Raw genomic sequence first — 20,844 nt, forward strand, 5'->3', positions numbered from 1 at the left:
TTCCTGCTGTGTTTTTCTGCCTCTGTCTTCCAGCGTGTGTGTCGTATAGTGAGATGGTGGTAGTGGCACGGGGTTGATCTGTAGTGGATTGAGGTTAAAGTTGTCTGGGGAAGCTTTCCAAAGAGTGGTGAATTAAAGATGTCAGAAGCAATAATGCCTGAGAAACCACTTGTTACCAGTGAATTAATGACTTGTTTGCTAATTAGCAGCCTAAGGCAAAGTTGAGGTAACACTCCTAACAATCTGGTCATTAATTCAGTAGCAACTGATTTCAAGGGCAGTGTTGCTATTTTGAACAGTAATTGAACAGTAATTGTATTCCTGATTCTGGATTATACGTGCTGTGCAAAATGTCTTTACTTACTGTTGAGTCAGAGTGTCCTCCTGGAGTGATGGAGGGATGATAGGAGAGACCAAAGGCAAGTACCAGTGGGGGAAATTTGAGGAGAGAAATAGCTTGTTCTGTAGGTCAGAGCTTCTGTATCTCCACCTTCTGAGGAAATAAGGACTGTGGCAGGACGGCTGTGGACACCTTCCATCGTGGTGATCCATCTGCACGGAGGAAATTGGTGGTGTTTGATGTTGTTGGCTGATGAGAGATTGAGGTCCTTTCCTCCCTTATAAAGGGAGAGAAAAAATATCTCTGCCATCAGACCAGGCTTTGATGACTTAATTTATTTTATTATTTATTTATTTGGTGTGATTTTCATAGTTCATGAAGTTACTCTGATAAAATAGGTTTCTAAGATATGGGATCCCATCAGCTTTTGGAGTCTCAAGATCAGGTGGTACTCAGCCTCCTGTGAGAGGACCTTGCTGGGGTTGGTTCTTCCTTCCTATCCTTTTCTTTTCCTTGTTAATCCTGGAAGTGTCTCTTACCTGCCTGTCTGGGATATACACATACCGCAGCAACCACAATCGTAACATTTGGCCCAAAAAAGTGGCATTTGGAAGACAGGAGCACTTGCTTGTTCAGTGATGAATATTGTTTCTTTGGAGAGAACTTCTCAGCGTTGTGCTGACTGTGAGTGCCACTAACAGCACGATGGAGCAGCCTCAAGTAGGCATGGGTCTCATTAACTCACCTGAGACATTTCACGTGCTCTTCTCCAAACTTAAAACCATGTTATCTAAATTATTTTCTATAAGGATTTTTTCAATTCTCTGAGGACTTCTTGAAATTATAAAATTTATTTAAAAACAAAAACAAAAAAAATTTGCAACTTCCTCCCAAAAACAGACTTCAAGGCTTTGTGTGTGTTCTTTGAAAGCCCCATTATTGATGTTCTCTGGGGGATGAGTAGCTGCTTACTGGGGATCTTGCTGAGTCAGTACTCAGCAAATTGCACAACATGGTAAAAGGGGGCACTGTAGTTTTGAAGATTAGAGCATGTGAGCATAAGCAAGGGGATTTCTTTAATAAGGTGAATGTTTAGCTTCAGATCCAACCTGAACTTTAATGCTGGCAGCTTCATTCTCCTCTCAAAATTTGTTTCTGCATCTTTAGCAGGATATGCCACTCTGTCAGTGCAGAATATACTAATGGACTTATATTTTTGTCCATCACTGATACCCCTTTGTGTAATCTGGTGTAAACTGTAGGGACCTAGTACAGTGATTAGTGGCATTTTAGGAAAGTAACTGCTGTAAAAATGAGTGGTCAGGCTTTTCTTTTAAAAAGAACATTTCATTAGCAGTCTGACATCATTACGAGATCATCTCACATAGGAAAAATTTACTGAACCTGTCTGTCCCTCATGTCTTGCGGTTATATGAAATCAGCATATCACATCTTCAGTTACCTTCTTTAGAATACTTTTTGGGGAGGAGTTTAACAGACCTACAAAGAATATGGGCCCAGCATTCTCCCAGCAGACAGTTCCCCAGCTAACCCCGAGACCTTATAGCACTACCACAAACCATATATTCTTAGGGACAGTGCTGCATGCATTCTCCAACCTGCATGCATTCCCTTCCTGACCTGAGATCTTAACCAGTTTTTAGATGTTGTTTTTTATCTGAAGAAAGAAAATCCCTATTCGGGTCACTTGTTGGGCTGTGTGTTGTTTTCAGATTCAGTTATTGCTTGCTATATTGCTTTTCTGCCTTGTGGGAGCTGAGCCAGCTTCCTTTCTGATTCAGAGAACTCCTTCCAGCAACAAGATTCTGACTCATTCCTGCCTGGCTTCCAGAGCCCGCTTTTCTGCTAACTTTAGGCCCAGAGACCGTTTTGCTGCTAACTTTAGACTCTTCATCTTTGCTAGTCAACTTTTAGTAGCTTGGCATCTTTGGAAAAAATGGTGCATGGCTTTGTGGGCAGGTGATCCAGTTCTGTTAACTTCTGTATCTCTTGGCAAGTGAAGGAAGAGGCAGTAGTTTTCCTTTCATCTTCCAAACTGGCGGTTTCTCATAACTCAGTATTCTACTGTCATAATCAGTAAAGAATTTACATCCAAATGTACATTGGAATTATCCACTTGTGGGGAAAAGTCTCTCATTATTCCAAACCACTTGCCATCTGCCATGCAGAATGCTAATAGGGATGATTAGTTATTGCGTTTGCAGGTTCAGTAGGATAGGGATCATTTAATTTTATATGGTTTTGTACAGTTTTTTGCATACTGCTACCCTCCTCCTCCCCCAAAGACCCACAGCCCACCACCAAAACCCCAGTGCCTGCAGCTTATGGGATGCTAAGAAAGCCAGTTAAATTTGGTTGAAACTGCACTTGGCAAAGCACAATGAAGTGTAAATTGAAGTCTCTTAGGATGACCCATTGGTCAAATGGGAAATGATCGCTTGTGTGTGAGGATAAACTGTATAGGAGGGTAGGAGAGTTTGTGATACGTCGGAGTAAGTAAGATAGAGAGCTGGAACCGGCATTGGATGGATCACACAATCTCTTTGCATCAATTTCATCACTGAAATGGAGAGATTGTTGTTGGATTTCCAAAATCAGAGGTTGTTAGAGAGAACTGCTAAATTTTAGTTATTTTCCACTTCAATCTGTATGGTTTAGAGTTTGGGTTTTTGGGTTGTTCTTGTTTGACAAAGAAAATGTGGTTGGGTCAGGCTGTTTCCACTGAATGCAGTACAGTGACACAACAAGTTGCTGACACTTGAGATTCGGACATTTGTGTTAACTTTTGTTCTCAGTGATAGAATCTAATTACTTACACAGGAGAAGATTTCAGAACAGCTTCTGCATATCTGTGATCAGAAGGAAAGGAGGTATCTGTCCTGGAAAGGACAAGGGTGCACTGAGTGCACGAATTGAAGTGGGGAATTGTGTGGCAGCTTCAAACAAGCTGTCAAAACAGGAAAGGAGATTGGGAAGAATTTGAGTGACAAATTTTGTGGGATCACAGAGTCATCCAGAAACTCATAGTACTTTATAAATATGCATTCATTAGGCACTTCCATGGACAAGGTAGGGAAAAAGAGAATCGGGTGACCTATTAGTGAAATGCAGCTGTCAAGAGGGAGAAAGAGAGAAAGGAAATACTGCAGCTGTGCAGTAGTGCGCTGCAGACAGACAATGTGACAAGGCATAGGGAAGGATTTAGAAAGACAGGAATACAACTGCTTCAGCTGAGATTTGGAGGTAGTGCCCCTATTCTCATGAAAATTGTCACGAGGTTTCACCTTTTCTTTTAGTACATCCCCTCTTACTCTACACAATACATTACTTCTACAAGCCTTGTATTCCATCCAGATCAGTGGCAAAGCCTGATGAGCAGTGTTTTGAATACGAGGCTGATCAGAAATATTTCCTTCCTGATCACATTAGTTTATCCTCATGAGGACTGCAGTTTGTTTACGCTGTGCTAGGTTATGTAGCTTAAATATTACTGAATTTTTAGTAGACATTTGGATAATCTATTAAGCTTCTTCCATCTCCTATTTCTCTTGCCAAACAGCTGCAACATGACTCTTCCCTCTTTCATTCAAGCCACGTTATCAAGCTGACGTGCAGGATCGGGGAATCCCATAGGTTGTAGTGAGGCCATAGTGTTTGCTTTGTGATAGTGCAGCATCCTGCAGCCTATGCTGAAAGTTAGCTTTCCTGGCTGTTTGTTCTGTGCTGATGAGTTTGTAATATGTGAATGAAATGCTTCAATTGTGTTTAATTTTCTGCTGTAAATGTCAAGGATGCAATAATGAGAGAGGATGAAACCTTTCTATGTGCTGTGTATTGCATCTGTCTGGAGTTATTTTTCTGACATGTTAAAGGGAAGCCATCAGAGCCAACTGCTACCCAAGGGAGAATGCAGTTTTACAGGTCAGTTAACCACTTACCGGTTTTTATGTATGTACAGTACAGCATGGCAGCACATCACATTTATGTGACCAAAGCATCACTGAGCTTAGTCTGAAACGCATGTAACGTACCCTGGATATATAAACGTGCTAACCAACTATATGACACATCTCTGATTCCTTCCTGACATGCAGAAACTGCTGCTGCGTGCCCTGGCTTTTGCTCGCAGTGCTGCCCATGCACCTCATTGCTGACCTCTGAGGCTATCTGCACTGTAGCGACAGTGGTGGCTAATGTGGTTTGTTCAAGTTAGCTCAGACACTGGTCTTAGCCAAATAATGCAGCAGAAAGCACCTAATCCATTTGTTGTTGGATTTTGCAGCCCACAGGAAATTCCAGATTGCTGCCCCATTTAGGTTGCTGCTTGCAGCTGTGTACTGGAGCTAACTACTCTAAAGTTGGCTTATGTGAGGGACGCTGTTTGTCTTTGTTTTTCACTTTCTGAGCAGAGGTATCAAAATGTCTAGGCTTAGATACCATCAGTCTCTATCTTGAGGTTTTTCTCAGCTTGAATGGTTTCCCAGAGTAAAAGGTAAAAAGAGGATCTTGCTCTTAACTCCATCTGGAATTGCTGCTCTACCCAGTCAAGCCAAGTGACAGTGTGGTACGCACTGTGGAGTTACTGCTTTTGCACTGGTCTAAAGAGCTGCCAAGTCCTAAAGCATTAAAGTTGTGTCTCCACTTGGCTAGTCTGATTTTTCAGCTGGGTGGAAGGACTAGCAAATACATACACATCTTCCAGCTTTCCCTTGCTTTCCAATACTGAGTCCATAATTCTTCTTCCAAAAAGGGAACCTGTCAGCAGCAGCTAGCTAGTAGCCATTGTGCTGTGTTTGAAACCTTCTGTCTATGGGGTCTGTGTCCTGATGATACTGCCTTAATCGCTTCTTGCAGTAAGTTTGTGTGTGTGTCTTTGGAAGCTGTGTTGCTTCTTGATTAATTGATGGACGTTTAGACCAGCACTCTTGCTACTATTGCAGAGCTTATGACGGAAATTCTCGAAGAACCTTGCTTTAACCTTCCAGACGCTTAGCACTTCTTCATGGGGTTTATATCCATGTAGAAATGAATTTGCCAAGACAAATGAATGCAGTTATTGATTGGAGCAGCCGTTACCTGCTGCTATTGAACAGTTAGGAGAGGGTTAAGAAGAAAACCTCTTCTGAGCCACTAGATTGGCCCTGACTAAGATGAATGTCTAATTCACTCCCAGCGTCCTTACTGCTGCCAGTAATAAAAAGCTTGCTTCACATATTCACCCCACTGCAGACGTTTCTCTTAAATTAAATATCAAGAGGACATATACTAGCACGATTCCACGCCAAGCCAATATTATCAGATTGATGTCAGCAGTGATAATAGAAGAAGGATAAGTTGATGAGATTTCATTTATTAAATAAAGTAAAGGGAATACGCAGTGATAGAGAGGATTTGGTAACTCGCGGTGTGTCAAAATGCAGCAAGATCATGCTCGTTCTGTCTTACCTCAAGGGATAGCAGAGAGAAGGATGCCCTTTGTTTCATTTTAAGAAAACCTCTCCCTTCTTTTCCAGACAAAGACCCGATTTAGATCCCTTCATGGGAGGGGGAGAGGAAGATCTGAAATAATGGATTTCATGTGTACGTAGCCTTCCTTCCCATTGAACAGTGATGAGGCAAAGGTTTCTTTCCCCACTATGATGGGGGAGGCACTGCTAATGAGTTTTGTTTCTAGATTCGTCCTTTTCTTTTTCTCCTCTGTCATCTTCTCTCCTTTCCTCTTCCTTTAAACAGATGAGAGCCTTGTGTTACTGGTTTAATCTTTCATATTCTGTATGTCCTGCATTTGTTTCCAAGGTATTGTCAGAGCTCATCTCCCATACTTCCCTGTCTGCAGGTATTGTCCTAGCCCCTCCCAGCCCAGCCTTTCTCTCTTACCTTTTTGCAGGCTGCTGTAAATGGGCATCTTACATCCGTTTTGATAATAGCGGTAGCAATTGCAACACGTTTTATTTTAGACAGAGGCTAATTGTCTACCTTATTTGGTGGTGGCATATTATGCTTAAAACTGTGACCCATTTTAGAAGAAAGGTCAAAGCATACTAGTCTTCTGCTCTTTATGTATTCAAACCTCATCCCTGCTCCACCATGTTCCTTTCCCCTCGTTTAAGAAATAATAATAAAAACCCTCAAACAATGAGATTTTCACCAAGAGCAGTGTAGTGGAGTGTCCAGAAGATGAATTTTTCTAAAGATTGGTTAGTGCCAACAGCCTTGAGCTGGACTGAGGTTGAAGGGAGATAGGTGACGAAGGTCCACCTCCTTTGGAAGTCAATGTGCCATTGCTCTCAACAGAGATGTGTGTAGTTAGGCGCTGCTGGTCTCCATCAGGTTTTTCGTGTTTAATTCCTTTTTCTTTCAGATATGTATGAGTAAAGCCAGACAACTGTAAGGTGCAGCTGGTGTATAGGGCTGTAGTTCCCATTTGTGTGGAAATGTTGCAACCTGAAGTTGAGAGACTTAATGTGAGCAGAGGAGTGGCATCCCTTTGAGTCAGATAGGACAGGAGTAGTGACTGCTGTGCTGGGAGGAGAGCTCCTCAAGCAATTGTTCACCGAAGCAGTTCAGATACCCCTTTTCAGTCCAGATGGGTACCAGAACTAGTCTGCTGGACGTGGGTGACTTGTGTACTCCCGGACTCCGCGGGGTATGCTTCCTTATGGTGAGCTCACATTTCTTGTCCCTTCGTTTCATAGATCACACTGCATGGTGGGGCACAGTGACAGTTCTCTCCCGAGCAGTGCTAGCTTCCCGCTCCAAAGTGAAATGTCATTCTCAGTGGGATTTAACTGGTTCTGTTGAATTTCCAGTTCACTTGTGAATGCACTAACATATTGGTTTGTGTAATTTGTATTGATAGTTACCTTAACCAACTTTGCGTTATGTTGATTAGTTTCTCTAAATCTGTTTTGAGAAGCTGGTGCAATTGATGCGTAACCACAGTTTGAGATTTTATTTTGAAGAAATAAAGGAGAAAATTCTTGTTATGACTCTGGGTACCTAGTACCCAATAAATCCTTTCTGTGTTATGGGAAGAGGCATGTATGAACGTTGATTTAGGTACTCGCTGGGCAACGCATGCAATTCTGTGCTGATTGATCCCTTGCCTCTGGTAGGCTTTAGGCAGCAACGGTCACTCTGTGGCTTCTCGCTCACCACTGCGCGGCTTTTAAATAGCCCTCTGCGCTGTGGGCTGAGCACCAAGGTGTCTCCTAAAGAAGAGGGCCACAGACTTTGTACTACTGTCTGAGCCCACAGATGGGTCCTAGCTTTATAATTACTCTAGGCAACAAAGACTGATGCCGTAGGAGGGACAGTGAAGGAACAGACAAAAAAAAAAAAAAGGCACAATTCCTATAGCTCTCCATACCAACAATGGCAACTTCAAGCATTCTCCTAAACATTTCTCTGAGATGTTTGTTCCATGTTGTTCAGTTCAGATGAATACAAACTGTTCGTGGCATGCTGTACCTTTTTGCTCTTCCAGCTGTCTGCATGAAAATTACAAAATGCCCTTCAGTTTAACGTGGCTGAGTTTAAAAACCCTAATTTTAAAAGTCTTAACTTTTTCAATGAATTGAGGGATTTGGTGGTATTTCCTGACTTGGTATTGTTTGGTATCGTTTCCACAGTCTCGCTGATTTGATTAGAGTGATATTAAAGTTAGTGACAAAGCAAAATGCCAACATTATGAGTTTCTGAAGCTCTTCCTGGGTTTTTTTCTATTCTAAAATTTGAAGATTTTTTAGAACATGGATTTTTAGAGGCTTTAAAGGTGATTTGCTATAGAACATAGAAATTAGAAATGCACACTAACCTCTAGGGACTGTGCATGGAATAAGTTTCTTCTAAAAGCTGTAAGATTAGCGAAGAGGTGGAAAAAGGAGTCTCTGTTGCATCTTTGGTTTCTGATCCAAACCTCAGTGTTTTAGAGTATGGCTGTCATACTGTTACTGATAAATTCTTAGTCTGTCCATGTATGTTGGCAGTAGGACTGAGGACTGAAGAAGTATCATTTGGACTATGTCTCAACCGAACTATTTTGAGGGAGCAACCAGGTTGCTGATATGGAAAGGACAGATTTTTTTTTCTTTTTTTTGGCCCTTCCACTTGCTTTCCTGAGCACCTTACAAAAACGAGCATGATTTGGAAACTCCTATCTGAGCTCTCCAAAAGCTTTTAGAAGATCTTGGTTTAAGATTTCATGTTTCTTAGAAATCTGTTTGACCTGAGAGAACGAGACATGTCCAGGATCAGGTCATGTTTTCTTCCTGCCTGGTTATTGAAGCCCTGCTGCTGAATAAGTGCCCGTTGTTGTTATGTGGAAATGAATACATCATAGCATGGCATTAATGCCTGCCTGTAGCATCAAGTCCTTTGGAAGGAAGAGATGTGTTTGATATTTGGGCACAGATCTGTCTAAGCATATTGGGGCAGAAAATGCAAGGAAATAAATGGATTTACGGTTTAGGAGGCGACGTCTGAGGATTGCTACACCTAAGCATATGTTCTCTTGTTCTCTGGTAAAACATACCATGGCAATTGTGCTGCACATTCCTGCAATTTGTGTCTGCCTGTCTGTGCAGCTGATGACACTGTCGTTACTGTGTTTGTGCCATTGTTGCTGGTATTGTTTTACAATGACCTCCCCCTTTATTGGTACTGTTGCTGATGATGTGCCATATGTACAGATGCACATTAGAGTATAAGAACATCATCCCTAATTGTTCTTGGGTAGCTGTCAATGCCACTTACGGGGTATGAGTACTAATTGCTTCAGAAATACAAAGAAGAAGATATCTGGTTTTGCTATTATTCCGTTTTTTCTGGTTACTAGGAGAATTGCAGTGCTTCCAACCATGTTGGATTTTTTGAAGTGTTTAAATAGATGACAATTCAATAGATCGAGGCGGCTTATTCAACAAGTCCATTCAGTTCCTTGTCAGACTGTTACAGATCTAGCACAGGCCCAGACAGGATTCCTGAGTTCTGCCAAAGATTTCCAATGTGAGTTGCGGAAATCATTGAACCTCTTGGAATTGATTTTTTTTTCCCTGACTGCAGAGGAGAGATGATGTTTTATCTAACGGTAAAACAGCCTTTCACACCAACCTAGAAAGAAAATGTTCCTTCTTTCTGCTAAGTACTCTGGATTTTTCAGCTGAAGGACACTGTTGGTCATTTGACCCACTTTGGTGAATGCTGCTCCCACCAGTTTCTCTATTTTTTAGGGCTAGGTGGCTCCAACACAAGATTAGTATGTGTGTCACTGGTAAAATGGTAGTAAGTGGGTGAAAACTCCTCTTCACATATCTTTCTGTGTTTGTTTCCCCTGCAGGAGAAGGAACACTGATCCTGTCTGTGCAAGCCTGCAGTCTGAAATTCTGAAGTGCTACCAAGAAAACAAACGTGAAGTGCTCAAATGCTCGGAGCTGGCTAAGGAGTATCAGCGCTGTGTTAGTGCAGCTCAGAAGGTAACAAAATCTTCCCTGTTGTACTTGCTGGCTTTGCTGTCTTGTTTTGCATCGTGTTTTCTTCTGGGAAGTGTTTCTGAGAGCTGTGGTATCTGTTAGTCAAATTGCAATGTTCATAGGAGACCATTTGTCTTTGGGATCCATTTTCCCACATTCATTCCACATTTCCCAGTCACGCTGTGGTATGTCCCAGCTTCACTCCCGTCAGTGGGTCCTGTTATACTGAGCTGCCACCAGAACAGTAGCACCGATGCTGCTAGGTTTCGAAGTCAGTCACAATAATTTTTCCAAGTTTTTTCCTTCTTGGATGCTGTATTTTGCAAACAGTAGGCAAATCCATTTTGCCAATGTAGGTAACATTTTGAACGGGCTCTAAACATTCTCCCATTATGGGACTTCACAGTTGGAGGCCTTGCTTCCTTTTGTTGCTGCATGAGGAAAGCTTCTTTACTGGGCAAAGCTGCTGTCTGTTAAGAAAATTACACACTCCTAAAAACTTGTCATCTTGCGTGGAGGGCCAGCAAGCCTTACGGCTCTTCCTTCTGAGATGCAGAGCCCTAGTAGATTCTGTTGATGCCTTAGGACAGTGGCTGCTCAGTACCTTGGAAGGACTTCTGGCTACTGAAACAAGTGAAGGAGAAAGGAAAAATGAAGTATTTGGACATTACAACTAGGATGTGGTCTTGGGAAAAGTGAGTGGTAAGACATTAGCTGCTGCTTGGGATGTCTGGAGTGGAAAGTGGAACATGCTGTTCCCTATGTGAGAATTCAGTGTGTCAGGTGTCCCTCAAAGGCAGGCTTTTCTTTTTTTGGGGGGATAGAAAATTCTCCAAAAGGTGCTGAGACTATAGTAAGGTGTATTTGGGGAAAAGGATGGAGCCTTCTGGGAATAGAAAACTGAGACTCCTCTCATGGGATTACTAATGCAAAGGGTGGGGGAGAGGTGGAGATTTCATAGAAGCAGTCTTTCTCTGTCGCATTAGCATTGTGAGGGGAAGCTGTATGCCTGATTTAAGTATAACATGGAACAAGCTGCCAGTCGGCTCCCAGAAGAAGCCCGACAGAAGGAGATGGGAAAATTGTCAGGATATATTAGACCAAATGTTGTTGCTAGTCCTAGTGGAATTTTTTTCCTTCCTGTTTACAAAGAAGGTCTTTGTATGTCTGCAAATCAGCAAGGTTAAAGCTGCCAGAGAAAGGGCTTTTCTCTGATATCTTTAAAGTCCCCAGCTCCCAAAACAGTTTCTTTTTCTTTCTCAGCTTTAAAGTAAAGCGGTGCCTGTGCTGCCGCTGTGCAATCCGTGTCCTATGTTGCTGTGTGCAGAGCATTGGCTCATCTATTGCCAGCCTCCGTTACCTGCTGCTTCCTCCTTGCCTCCTGTAAATCAGGCTTGTAGCCTTTTCAGTGGAGTATATCTTTAGCAAATGCATTTACCAATACATCTTTATTGCATGCAGTGCGGGCGGAATGTGATTACCAAAGAAGACAGATTGCATTAAACTTCAGCATATTTGCAAGCTGCGGCTCCAACCCGCCTGAGAAAGGGGCTGGGACGCTGCCAGCCCTGAGCCCCAGCTCGACATTATTAAAGAGTAAATTGGAAGCTAAATGACTGGTAACAGCAGAGGGCAGTGAAAGATCCTATTAACTTGGATCCTTTTTGGATTTGTGTGGTGGTGGGGTTTTTTGGTAGGTTTTCTTTATAAACCAAAAACTGGGGGTCGTCTTGGTTCCCAGAGTGTTCAGTGAACTTCAGAAATTTTATCCCCACTGTTATAGAAACTTCCTGAAAGGAGCAGTGCGTAGGACATTAATGTGCTGTGGATGATGACAATGTGGCAGAAAATCTCCTTGCTATGTTTTAAGAAGGGGCGAGAGAGACTGAGGAATATGTAACTAAACCTTGCAGCCTGATATAGGGGCTAGAGGGTTCTGCAAGTACAAGTTCAAATAAAACTTGTGTAAGGCAGTACATCTTCTGTAGTTTCCTTTGTCCCAGGACAGCTCAAGCCCTGACAATTTGCCTCACTGCTCATACTGAGTCCTCTGACTCTTGAGATATATGTAGCGACCGCAAGCTGTTGTGTTTTTTCATGAAGCATTAAAACTCCCTCCTCCCTTCCCCTTTTAAGCTGTTATTTTTCTTTAAGTTTAAATTAGCATCTTCTACCAAATGGCTTTGTCTCACGCATTCCTCATTGAGGAAATTCAGGTTGGAGGAATGTGGGAAAGAGAGGCCAGAATCTCTTGATTTCTTGTGTGGTTTTTTTCCTTTCTTTTTTTAAACACAATTTGTTTTCCAGTACAGGAGGTTGTAATCAAAGCTGGATGTGTGACTTCAGCTCACTTGCATGCTGGTGATTTGTTCTTCTGCTTTTTACTAAAGATTTTATAAGGCTTGGTGAATATTCTTTAATGAAGCATCTGGTTCTCTGCAAGTTCCTTTTGATGGCTGGTAAAAATGTCTCCAGGGCATGGTATACATTAGACTCAGAGAAAGCAAGCTCTAGATTTCTCGACTGAAAATTACAGCTTGCAGTGGATGAGAATAATTCTTCGCATCTTCCCCCTTACTGGGTTGGTTTGAGACTGTTCCTTTGGGCACCCATTTCCCACCCGTTTGCCTATTGTTGTGCACATTTCTGAGCTGGGAGCTACGATGCACCCTCTGTTACTTCTGCCCCCTGGACAAATATATCAGGTAATCATTTAATGAGTTTTGAAATTTCTTTTCTACTCATTTCCTGTACAGGCCCTCTTACTGGAACAGGTTACTTTATTGTAGTGCATGGTAGGGATATAACTGACATTACCTGTTTTGTATGGTTTCTGGCCATCAGGGCTTCTTTTGTAGTCAAGGGAGAGAAATAGGCACCGCTAGAGCATGGCGCATCTGATCCTAAAACAGTCGTCTGAAACAGGTCAGCTGAATTGCCATTCACAAGTGAGTATTTCTCTCTGCTGCTTGGGAGGCACATCCAGACCATCAACTCCAACGTTAATGCCTGTAGTGGGATGTTCATAGAGTCGTGGGAGCAGGATCCTGCTCTGATTGTCCGCCTTTGTAGCTAGTATGCTTTCAACTTGCCCTGCCTAACCAGCTCACTAACTTTGCCGTTTATACCGTCCTGAATGTTAAGTTTTGGTTGCGTCGCCATTGGCTCCCTGCTGCAGCAGCGTCAGCCCACTTAGGCTCTGGGTTGCTTGCTGCGTCCTGTGCTTTGCTTATGTGGAAGCTCTCTGACTTCAGAGTATGTTACTGTAATGTCTCCTGTTTAATTTAGGAGTGTTTTATCTTTTCTGGTGGTCTGTTTTCATGGCTCTGCAGAACTTCAGCTACAGCATAAAAATCGCTGGCTTTAAATCTAATAAAAGCTGGGATAATGGGACAGCTGTGGGAGGGGCAGTTCCCATTGTGTCTTTTAAAATTGCCTGTAGTTTATTGACCGCAAGTTTCACCAAGAGCTACTGTTGCCGTTAGATAATGAGAATTGAAAATTGCTGCTGCTGTTTCCCCAAGGTTTTATCTCGTGCCAATGAGAAGAGGGTGTGGAAGGAAAAGAAGAGTGGGCAGTGGAAATCTGTGTAATTTCTTACTTTGAGTCTGGATGGAAGGGAAAAACAAATTTATTTTTTTTTTAAGTCTGAGTCCTATTACTGAATTGCTTCCCTCCCCCTGCAAATATGCACCCACATGCAAGCTTTTAAGAATATTTTGTGACCCATTCTGCTTCCCTTACATCCTGTTCACACCAGTAGGCAAATCTGAATTTCCATCGAATTTTAGTTAGTTAATTTGTTACGTAATTGGTGGTTATACCAGGGAATCTCTGACCAGCTGCCACTTGAAAAATGCAGCCTCTGGTGACCAGATATTAACGTGATTTCAGATTTCAAACAGAACCTGCTTCTTGCGACTGTGTGCAGAAAAATGTCTGTTAGTGAAGAGCATGTATCCCTTTCTTTCCAAGTGTTTTCTTACTGTCTCTAGGTGCCTGTCTTTCACAGAAGGACCAAGGAGAAATTTTTGCGCTCTAGCTCCTGGCCAAACCAAGCTATAAAGACCTGCATACTCAGACACATGTATTCCCTTGTCAATAGGAGCTGTATACATTGAGCTAGGAGCCATTCATAATTCTGCGCTCTTTCTCCCTATTCTCAGCTTCTCATGAGTCTGCTATTCATAACAGACAAAGGTAAACCTACTTCTGTCAAGGCTTTTTAGGGCTTGTCTACATAAGGAGATTACAATGCAGTAAACTGGTGAGTGAGTTTATGGTACAGCAACTTCTCTGTATATGAACATTCTCGGTTGGTAATGGAAGTGCAGGGAAAATTCACGCACCCAGAGTGACTGTGAGTCACTCTGCTATGCAAACAAGCCCTTGCAAAACACTGATTGACCAGATTCCAGCGGAGGTAGACTTTTAACACAACCTTGAGTCGACTGAATTCTTCTTTGCCCTTGACTGTAATAAAAAGGAATGTGGTCAATTTACTGCTCCTGCTTTTCGAAGTGATCCCTGTGAAAGCCCAGTTTCCGTTTGGCACACACAGCAAAGCGTTGCAACTCTGCTGGAAGTTTGTCTCTAATCTGTGGGCAATGACCTAGATTGCTGAGAAGATGCGCAGGTAGTCGTGCAGTGTCCCATCCTGATGGAGCAGTTTTGCTCAAGCATTTTGGATCCTGCTGACACGTGGCCTTCTGGGAGCTGTCCTGTCTGCAACCTGAATCTCTCTCTGCTTAAGAGAAACAGCTTCAGGGTGTGTTAGATACCACGGGCTGCACTCAGGTATCTCTGATCATTCTGGATCATTAGGCTCTTGTTAAAGAGATGTTTCCACTCTGATGGATTGCAAAATGCTTTTTAGATTGTTTATGTACTTATTGGGGTAGAGAGTAGAAGTCAGTGTGCATGACTGGAGGAAGAAATTTTTGGCCAGGTATAGTGAAGTCCATATCTGTATTTGAGAAATGCCGGGATTCCTCCTCCCCTGGGATTCTGTAGAAGTAGATCTTCGCTGTTGAAGTCTCATGGAGGAGATATAAAAATATATCACATGGTATATGCTACTTGAAATGCAATATATCTAATTTGGAAGGCTTTAGGGTTGTTTGAGCTTTCTGAAATTCAGCTTTGTCATTTCAGATAAATCTGTGTGTTTCATATCTGGAGGATGATATGCCCAGCCATCCTCAGCCAGGTGTATGCCTGCCCTGCCTTTCATTGGTCGGTCCTTGCTCAAAGCAAACATATCTATGAAGCATTTTTCTTGCCTTCTCTGTAAAGTCAATTCTCTTTTTTTTTTAATCTTTCTCTCTTCCAACCTTTATTTGTGCAAATGCTGTGGTGATAACACTATCAGAGGAGTTTATGACTCAATAAATGGCCCCCACAAGGGAGTCAGTGGAGAGGCCGCAAGCTGCAGGCAGCTGCTGTTTGTTTAGTCGTAAACACAGAGGAGAGCAGCAGTGGATTAACTGTACCCAAGCATACCCTGACCTGTTATTTGCAAAGGTGAAAAGGATCCATGTTTTGCTACTAATTAGAAAGGGTGGAAACAGTTACTGTTTTGATTTTTAAGGCAGCAGTTCTTGGTTCTGGCGAGTCTTGGGTCCATACACATTACTTCATATCCTCAAGAGCTCATCAGTGGATAAACTAAAAATATAGAGCTGCCTGAAAGGACATAAACCGCCACCGCCATCTTAATATATGAGGCATGTCCCAGAGTAAAATGCTGGCCTACTTAAAATGGAAATGGCTGCTGCCTATACCCAGTATTTACGAAACTGGAGGCATAAGTTCTTTATTTGCTCTGTGTCTCAGCACTTCATGAAGCCCTGATGTTCCTTCCCCACAGCTTGGCGTGTCGTCAGCACTTATTAACCCACGTGAACAAGTACCTCTCTCTGTCTGCTGTTTGCAGTCCACATAAAGCCCAAACGTGGCACCTCCTGGAGTTTGTCATTTTTGAAGAAAACAAGAGCATAAATAAGCTTAAAACTTTTCTGCTCACTTGGCTGTGCTTCAGGGCTCCTCTTCCAGAGATACTTAGTCCATACCCTGCATCATCTTTTCCTCTCAAGTTCTTGTATCCGTTGCCTGGTCTGGAAAGAGGACTTCTGACCCCATTTCTCTTCGCAAAAACAATCTGTTGTCTAACAGTCCATGTGCATTTATTTTTGGTTTTCTGGTTTTTGTTTGTTTTTTTGACATTGTAACAGTGAGGCAGAATTGCCTTTGGGTCTAATTTCTCGCTTGATGGTTCTGATCTCAGATATACTTACAGGTAAAGTTAATGTAAATATGCTTGTTTCACAGATGGTTTTGAAGGCAACTTTGTTAAAAGAGGAAAAGAAGTCAGAATACCATTACAATTTCTGAAGTTGAACTGTTTGGTATTTTGTTACTTCTAAAATGTGGTCTGTGCTATAGTTCTTGTTTTAAAACTTAGTTTGCCTGAACCTGTTTAAAAGCAGTCTAAAAATTTTTCTATAATAAAAATACTGTAAGAGCTAGCCAGTCAGGAACGAGAAGTCATAGCTGACTTGGTGCTGTGATGTGGTCTTTGAGTGGGTGAATCTGAAAAGGCTCGTCTGAAGTTGGGTATCAAAACTTCAAGCAAAGCAGGGCCAATCACTATCAGGAAAGGGTGTGTTTCTCTGATGTATTGTTCGCTCTCTATCCTTTTAAAAATCATTTCTCTTTTGGCTTAAATTAATGGGACCTACATGGATCTACTGTATCTAACAGGTTTCACTAATTCTGTGCTCTCTGTATGGTGTGCTAGGCAGCGTTTTCCTGAGAACTGTAGCTTGTATTCAGTCGGGCTTATCTAGTATGGGAAATAGTTGCTTGGGGGTGAGAGAGTGTTGTGATACATCATGCTGTTTTAATGCCAGATTTTTTCACAAAAGATTTGTAACACTGTGTTGGCAAGTTGGAAGTGGAAATTCTTACTCAGATTAATTCCAGGAGACTGATGACCAAGCAGTCTTGGACAGAAAGAAGTTGATTTCCAATTTTTAAACTATGTGTTTTGCCGCAGAAGTTAGATTGAAACAGATCCACAAAAATTGCTGTCGATAGCAACTGCTGGTTAGAAGCACAAGGTCAGTGGTCAGATGCCTTCAGACTCCCAAGAAGTTCCAAAATAGCCCTGACTTCCATAACTTCTGTGCTAATGTTAGATCTATTCTCTGACAATTTGGCTGAAACTTGGGAAATTACATCAGTGATGCCAAAGTCTTCATGACAGACTGGGAAACCAAAGGTTTGTTATGCTCCTTTTTGATCGTAGTCTGCACAGGATGGTTTCCTGGTACATGTAGTTTGCAGTTCCCACACACCATCCATCAGCTGTTTTTGTTAGCAGGTCTTGGGACTGAATACCTTGAGGACTAATAGGATTTAAAGCCTTCACCAATCAGCTGAATGTGTCTGCGCAGATAGCATGTACAGGGGTTATTCTGGTGGCATTGGTCCCAATCCAGTGGAAGAGTTGCTACCAAGCAAGCAAGACTGCTCTAACTAGCCCTGCTTTGCAGTGCCTAAGAGAACTTGGGAAGTTAATGAACGATGGACGAGCCCTCTGATTAGTAGGAAGCCAATCCTTTTCTCGTCAGAGCTATGGCATGTTGGAGGAGAAGGCTTGGGGAAGTTGCCCTGATGCTGCTTGCTAGTGTTTGTTCTCTCCACAGAGCCTCTCTGTCCAAGACTGTGGAGCATTCATCTGTTAAAAAACCTGAACTTTGTGGAGAGGTTTCTTTCTGCATTGTGCCTGCATTAATTGTTTGTGGTTTTCACCCCCCTGTGGCACTGTCTGTCTGCCCAACAGACCTCCTTGGCTAGAGATATTTCCAAGTATACTTGTGATGCTTCCTAAGTGATTTAAAGGTATCAGTCCTAGCTAGACCTTCTCAAGCTAGTTTAAGTAACCTTTCTGGACACCAGTGCTTCAAATATAGGAACAAGACATGTTGAAGACAGCGTGTTACAGTGATCTGAATGTAGTGCTAGAGTTAGTTCTGCTGCTGATCTTTCATCTGTTGGCAAGAAACTTTCTTTTGGTTATAACATCTTTTTTGGTTAGAGGCTTTTGGGGGCCTTTAGGAGTTGGTGAAAGGCTCTTAAAGACCTCTGCATTTACAGAAGCTGTCCAGAAAGCCAACACTTGTTATAGTTAGAGTTTGTTACCTTTGTAATGTGAGGGAAGCAGGTAGTGAAGCCTTGAGTTAGGATGGTGCTGCAACGTCTCGTGTATCTTGTTGTTTCTGAAGTTGGAGAAGCGCGCTGCTCTACTGTGTTAAGTCTGAGTGTGCATCCAGAAATGCAGACTAAATTATTTTGACAATGTGTTTGCTCTTTGTCCCTGCTGAATGCGTTTGTCCTGTATAAACGGATTTCAGGATCAGCCAACCTCCAGCTCTGAATTAGTTTAATAAGGTATGGTAGGTAGGGTTTACAGGTCATTTTGCAAGCAGCTGGTTCCCTGCATGTATTAGGGGGAATAATTTTTAAAATAATGCTGTTGGAAAGCTGTTGATTTAATTTTTCAAATATCTGTACGCTGTAAGATCTCAGCTCTTCTGCCTCTGTCCTTCAAGCTCTCTGCTTGCCCTCTGCCTGCTTATCTTTCTGTCATTTCCGATTACCTCTACCCATCTGCCTCTGCATTCTCTCCCACTCAGTTTATTAGTCCACGTTTGCTGCCCACAAGGACTGGGTTTATTTTTCTGAGCAGATCATCTGTTGGGTTGCTTCACTGAGCTGTGTAACGGAAAGCTAAGGGTTACTTGGTTCAGTCTATTAGTAAAGCATTATTACACTATTCTTTTATTGGGGGACTGGGAGCTTTGAACAGTCACCACTGCATCGGCAGCATTTTTGTGTTTTTGGAGGTACCTAGTTCCCTTCTCAGAATAAATTTAACATTGGTGAAAGAAGATAATGAGATTTTTTTTTTAACTCCTGAACAGGTTGAAGTGCGCACAGCGATCATTCCAGCTTCCTCTCTGCAGAGTGTGTACTCCAATCCTGACCTGATCCAAGTATTTCATATTGAAATGGAGAATGTTTTTCTTCATTTACTTGTTCCCTGGATTCCTCTTTGAGTTTGCTGGTGAGGGTGATTTAAAGTGTTCTGGTGATTTCTATGCTGTGGACACTGTCTTAAAAACTGAAGGGAGCACCCACTTATCCAGGTCATGCAAGCCTTTGGCAGGTGGCAGTGTCCTCCTGCCAGGCCTGCGATGGTACCTTCCCATTACAGTTACTTGCACCTGTACAGACTCCTGGATCTTCAAATCTCCTTTCTGCTTGTTTGAAGTTTCATTCACAATATATATCCTCAGGAAATCAGATAACTGAACAAAAAACAAGCTTAAAAATTTGTGAGATGATAGCAGCTGCAACATTCTTCCCCTTTCATTCAGACCAGACTGCTGTAAAACTTCTGCATTTGTCTTATTTCCTGAATGATGTTTCCTACTGTCGTGGTTTAACCTCAGTCGGCAACTGAGCACCACACAGCCGCTCGCTCACTCCCTGCCCCCCCCCGGTGGGATGGGGGAGAGAATCAGAAGCGTAAAAGTGAGAAAACTCATGGGTTGAGATAAAAACAGTTTAATAATTGAAATAAATTATTATTATTAACAATAATAATAGAATATACAAAGCAAGTGATGCACAATGCAATGGCTCACCATCCGCCGACCGATGCCCAGCCAGTCCCTGAGCAGCGGCCCCCCCGGCCAGCTTTCCCCAGTTTATGTACTGAGCATGACAGCACATGGTATGGAATGTCCCTTTGGCCAGTTTGGGTCAGCTGTCCTGGCTGTGCCCCCTCGCAGCTTCTTGTGCACCTCCAGCCTTCTCAGTTGGTAGAGCATGGGAAGCTGAAAAGTCCTTGACCAGCATAAGCACTACCTAGCAACAACTAAAACATCAGTGTGTTATCAACATTATTCTCATACTAAATCCAAAACACAGCACTGTACCAGCTACTAGGAAGAAAATTAACTCTATCCCAGCCGAAACCAGGACACCTACTCATGACTTGCAGTTGTTCTGAGTTTATTCTTTCCTTTAGTACTGGGCAGTGGCCCAGCCCAGCTACTTAAGCAATTAAGTTTCTGTCTAGGACACACCTTTCTTCTTTAGATGTTATATTAACAGCACCTTTTTTCTGTTCTTGAAGTTTTTCTATGTAGTGATCTCTTGACTATTGTGGAAATACGTAAGCGATACTGGACTGAACTGACTTGTGGGTTCTGTATGGCTGCCTGTTAGGGGATCAGACAAGCAGTGCCCAGCTATATGATGGGTCCCTGCACTGCTGCTGTTTGCAAGACACTCTTCTTCAAGAGTCTCTTTGCTGATAGGACTGTAAGCCTTTGGATCAAGGCTTGAAACTATAGTTGGCAAAGTGATTATCTGCATGCTTCAGGATCAGAGAGAGGTTCAGAAGAAAAGTATAAGTAAACACGTCTTTGTGGTATAAACTTAAAGAAGAACTGTGTAATTTAAAGGAGTATATTGGCATAAGGTTAAAAAAATTTCAGAAAGTTTCTAAATATCAGAGAATTTAGGTTTTTATCTTCTGGGTGAGGCAGCAGGGCAAGTAATATACTCTTTCAATTATGTACTTGATAACTTTATGAAAGAAGTTCTTTGACAGAATAGGAGAATTTCTGGTTATAGATACGATATGGAGACTTGTTGATCTCTCCAAAGGAATTGGAAAGAAGACTGAATGACTGTTTGTTTGTCCCATCTCAATGCCATCTTAAATTCCATGTTTGAGCACTTCTGCTGATTCCTTTTCATGGGTGGAAGAAGGGAGAAAATGTATACTTCTTTTGAGGCACTGGCTGCAGCTCAACACAGTTATATCGGTGAATTATATGGGTACTTCTAATGACCCTCCGGGCTCTCTGACACATGACTACTGTGTCTTCTCATAGATTCAGGTATACACCCATTGCTAAGTTTGAACACCAGAGG

At 42.3% G+C, this 20,844-nt stretch overlaps 1 protein-coding gene across 2 annotated transcripts in view; it reads left to right on the forward strand.

Annotated features, from left to right (window-relative positions):
* Positions 1–20,844, forward strand: part of CHCHD6 (coiled-coil-helix-coiled-coil-helix domain containing 6) — a 121,829-nt gene that overhangs the window by 72,410 nt on the left and 28,575 nt on the right. For both annotated transcript variants that reach the window (XM_009321037.1, XM_009321038.1), the window contains one exon: positions 9,699–9,834. In XM_009321037.1, the coding sequence (XP_009319312.1) occupies positions 9,699–9,834 (136 nt within the window). The remainder of the gene's footprint in view (positions 1–9,698; positions 9,835–20,844) is intronic.

Source organism: Pygoscelis adeliae, unplaced genomic scaffold (genome assembly GCF_000699105.1).
Source record: "Pygoscelis adeliae isolate BGI_AS28 unplaced genomic scaffold, ASM69910v1 Scaffold453, whole genome shotgun sequence".
In the NCBI taxonomy this organism is placed as follows: Eukaryota; Metazoa; Chordata; class Aves; order Sphenisciformes; family Spheniscidae; genus Pygoscelis; species Pygoscelis adeliae.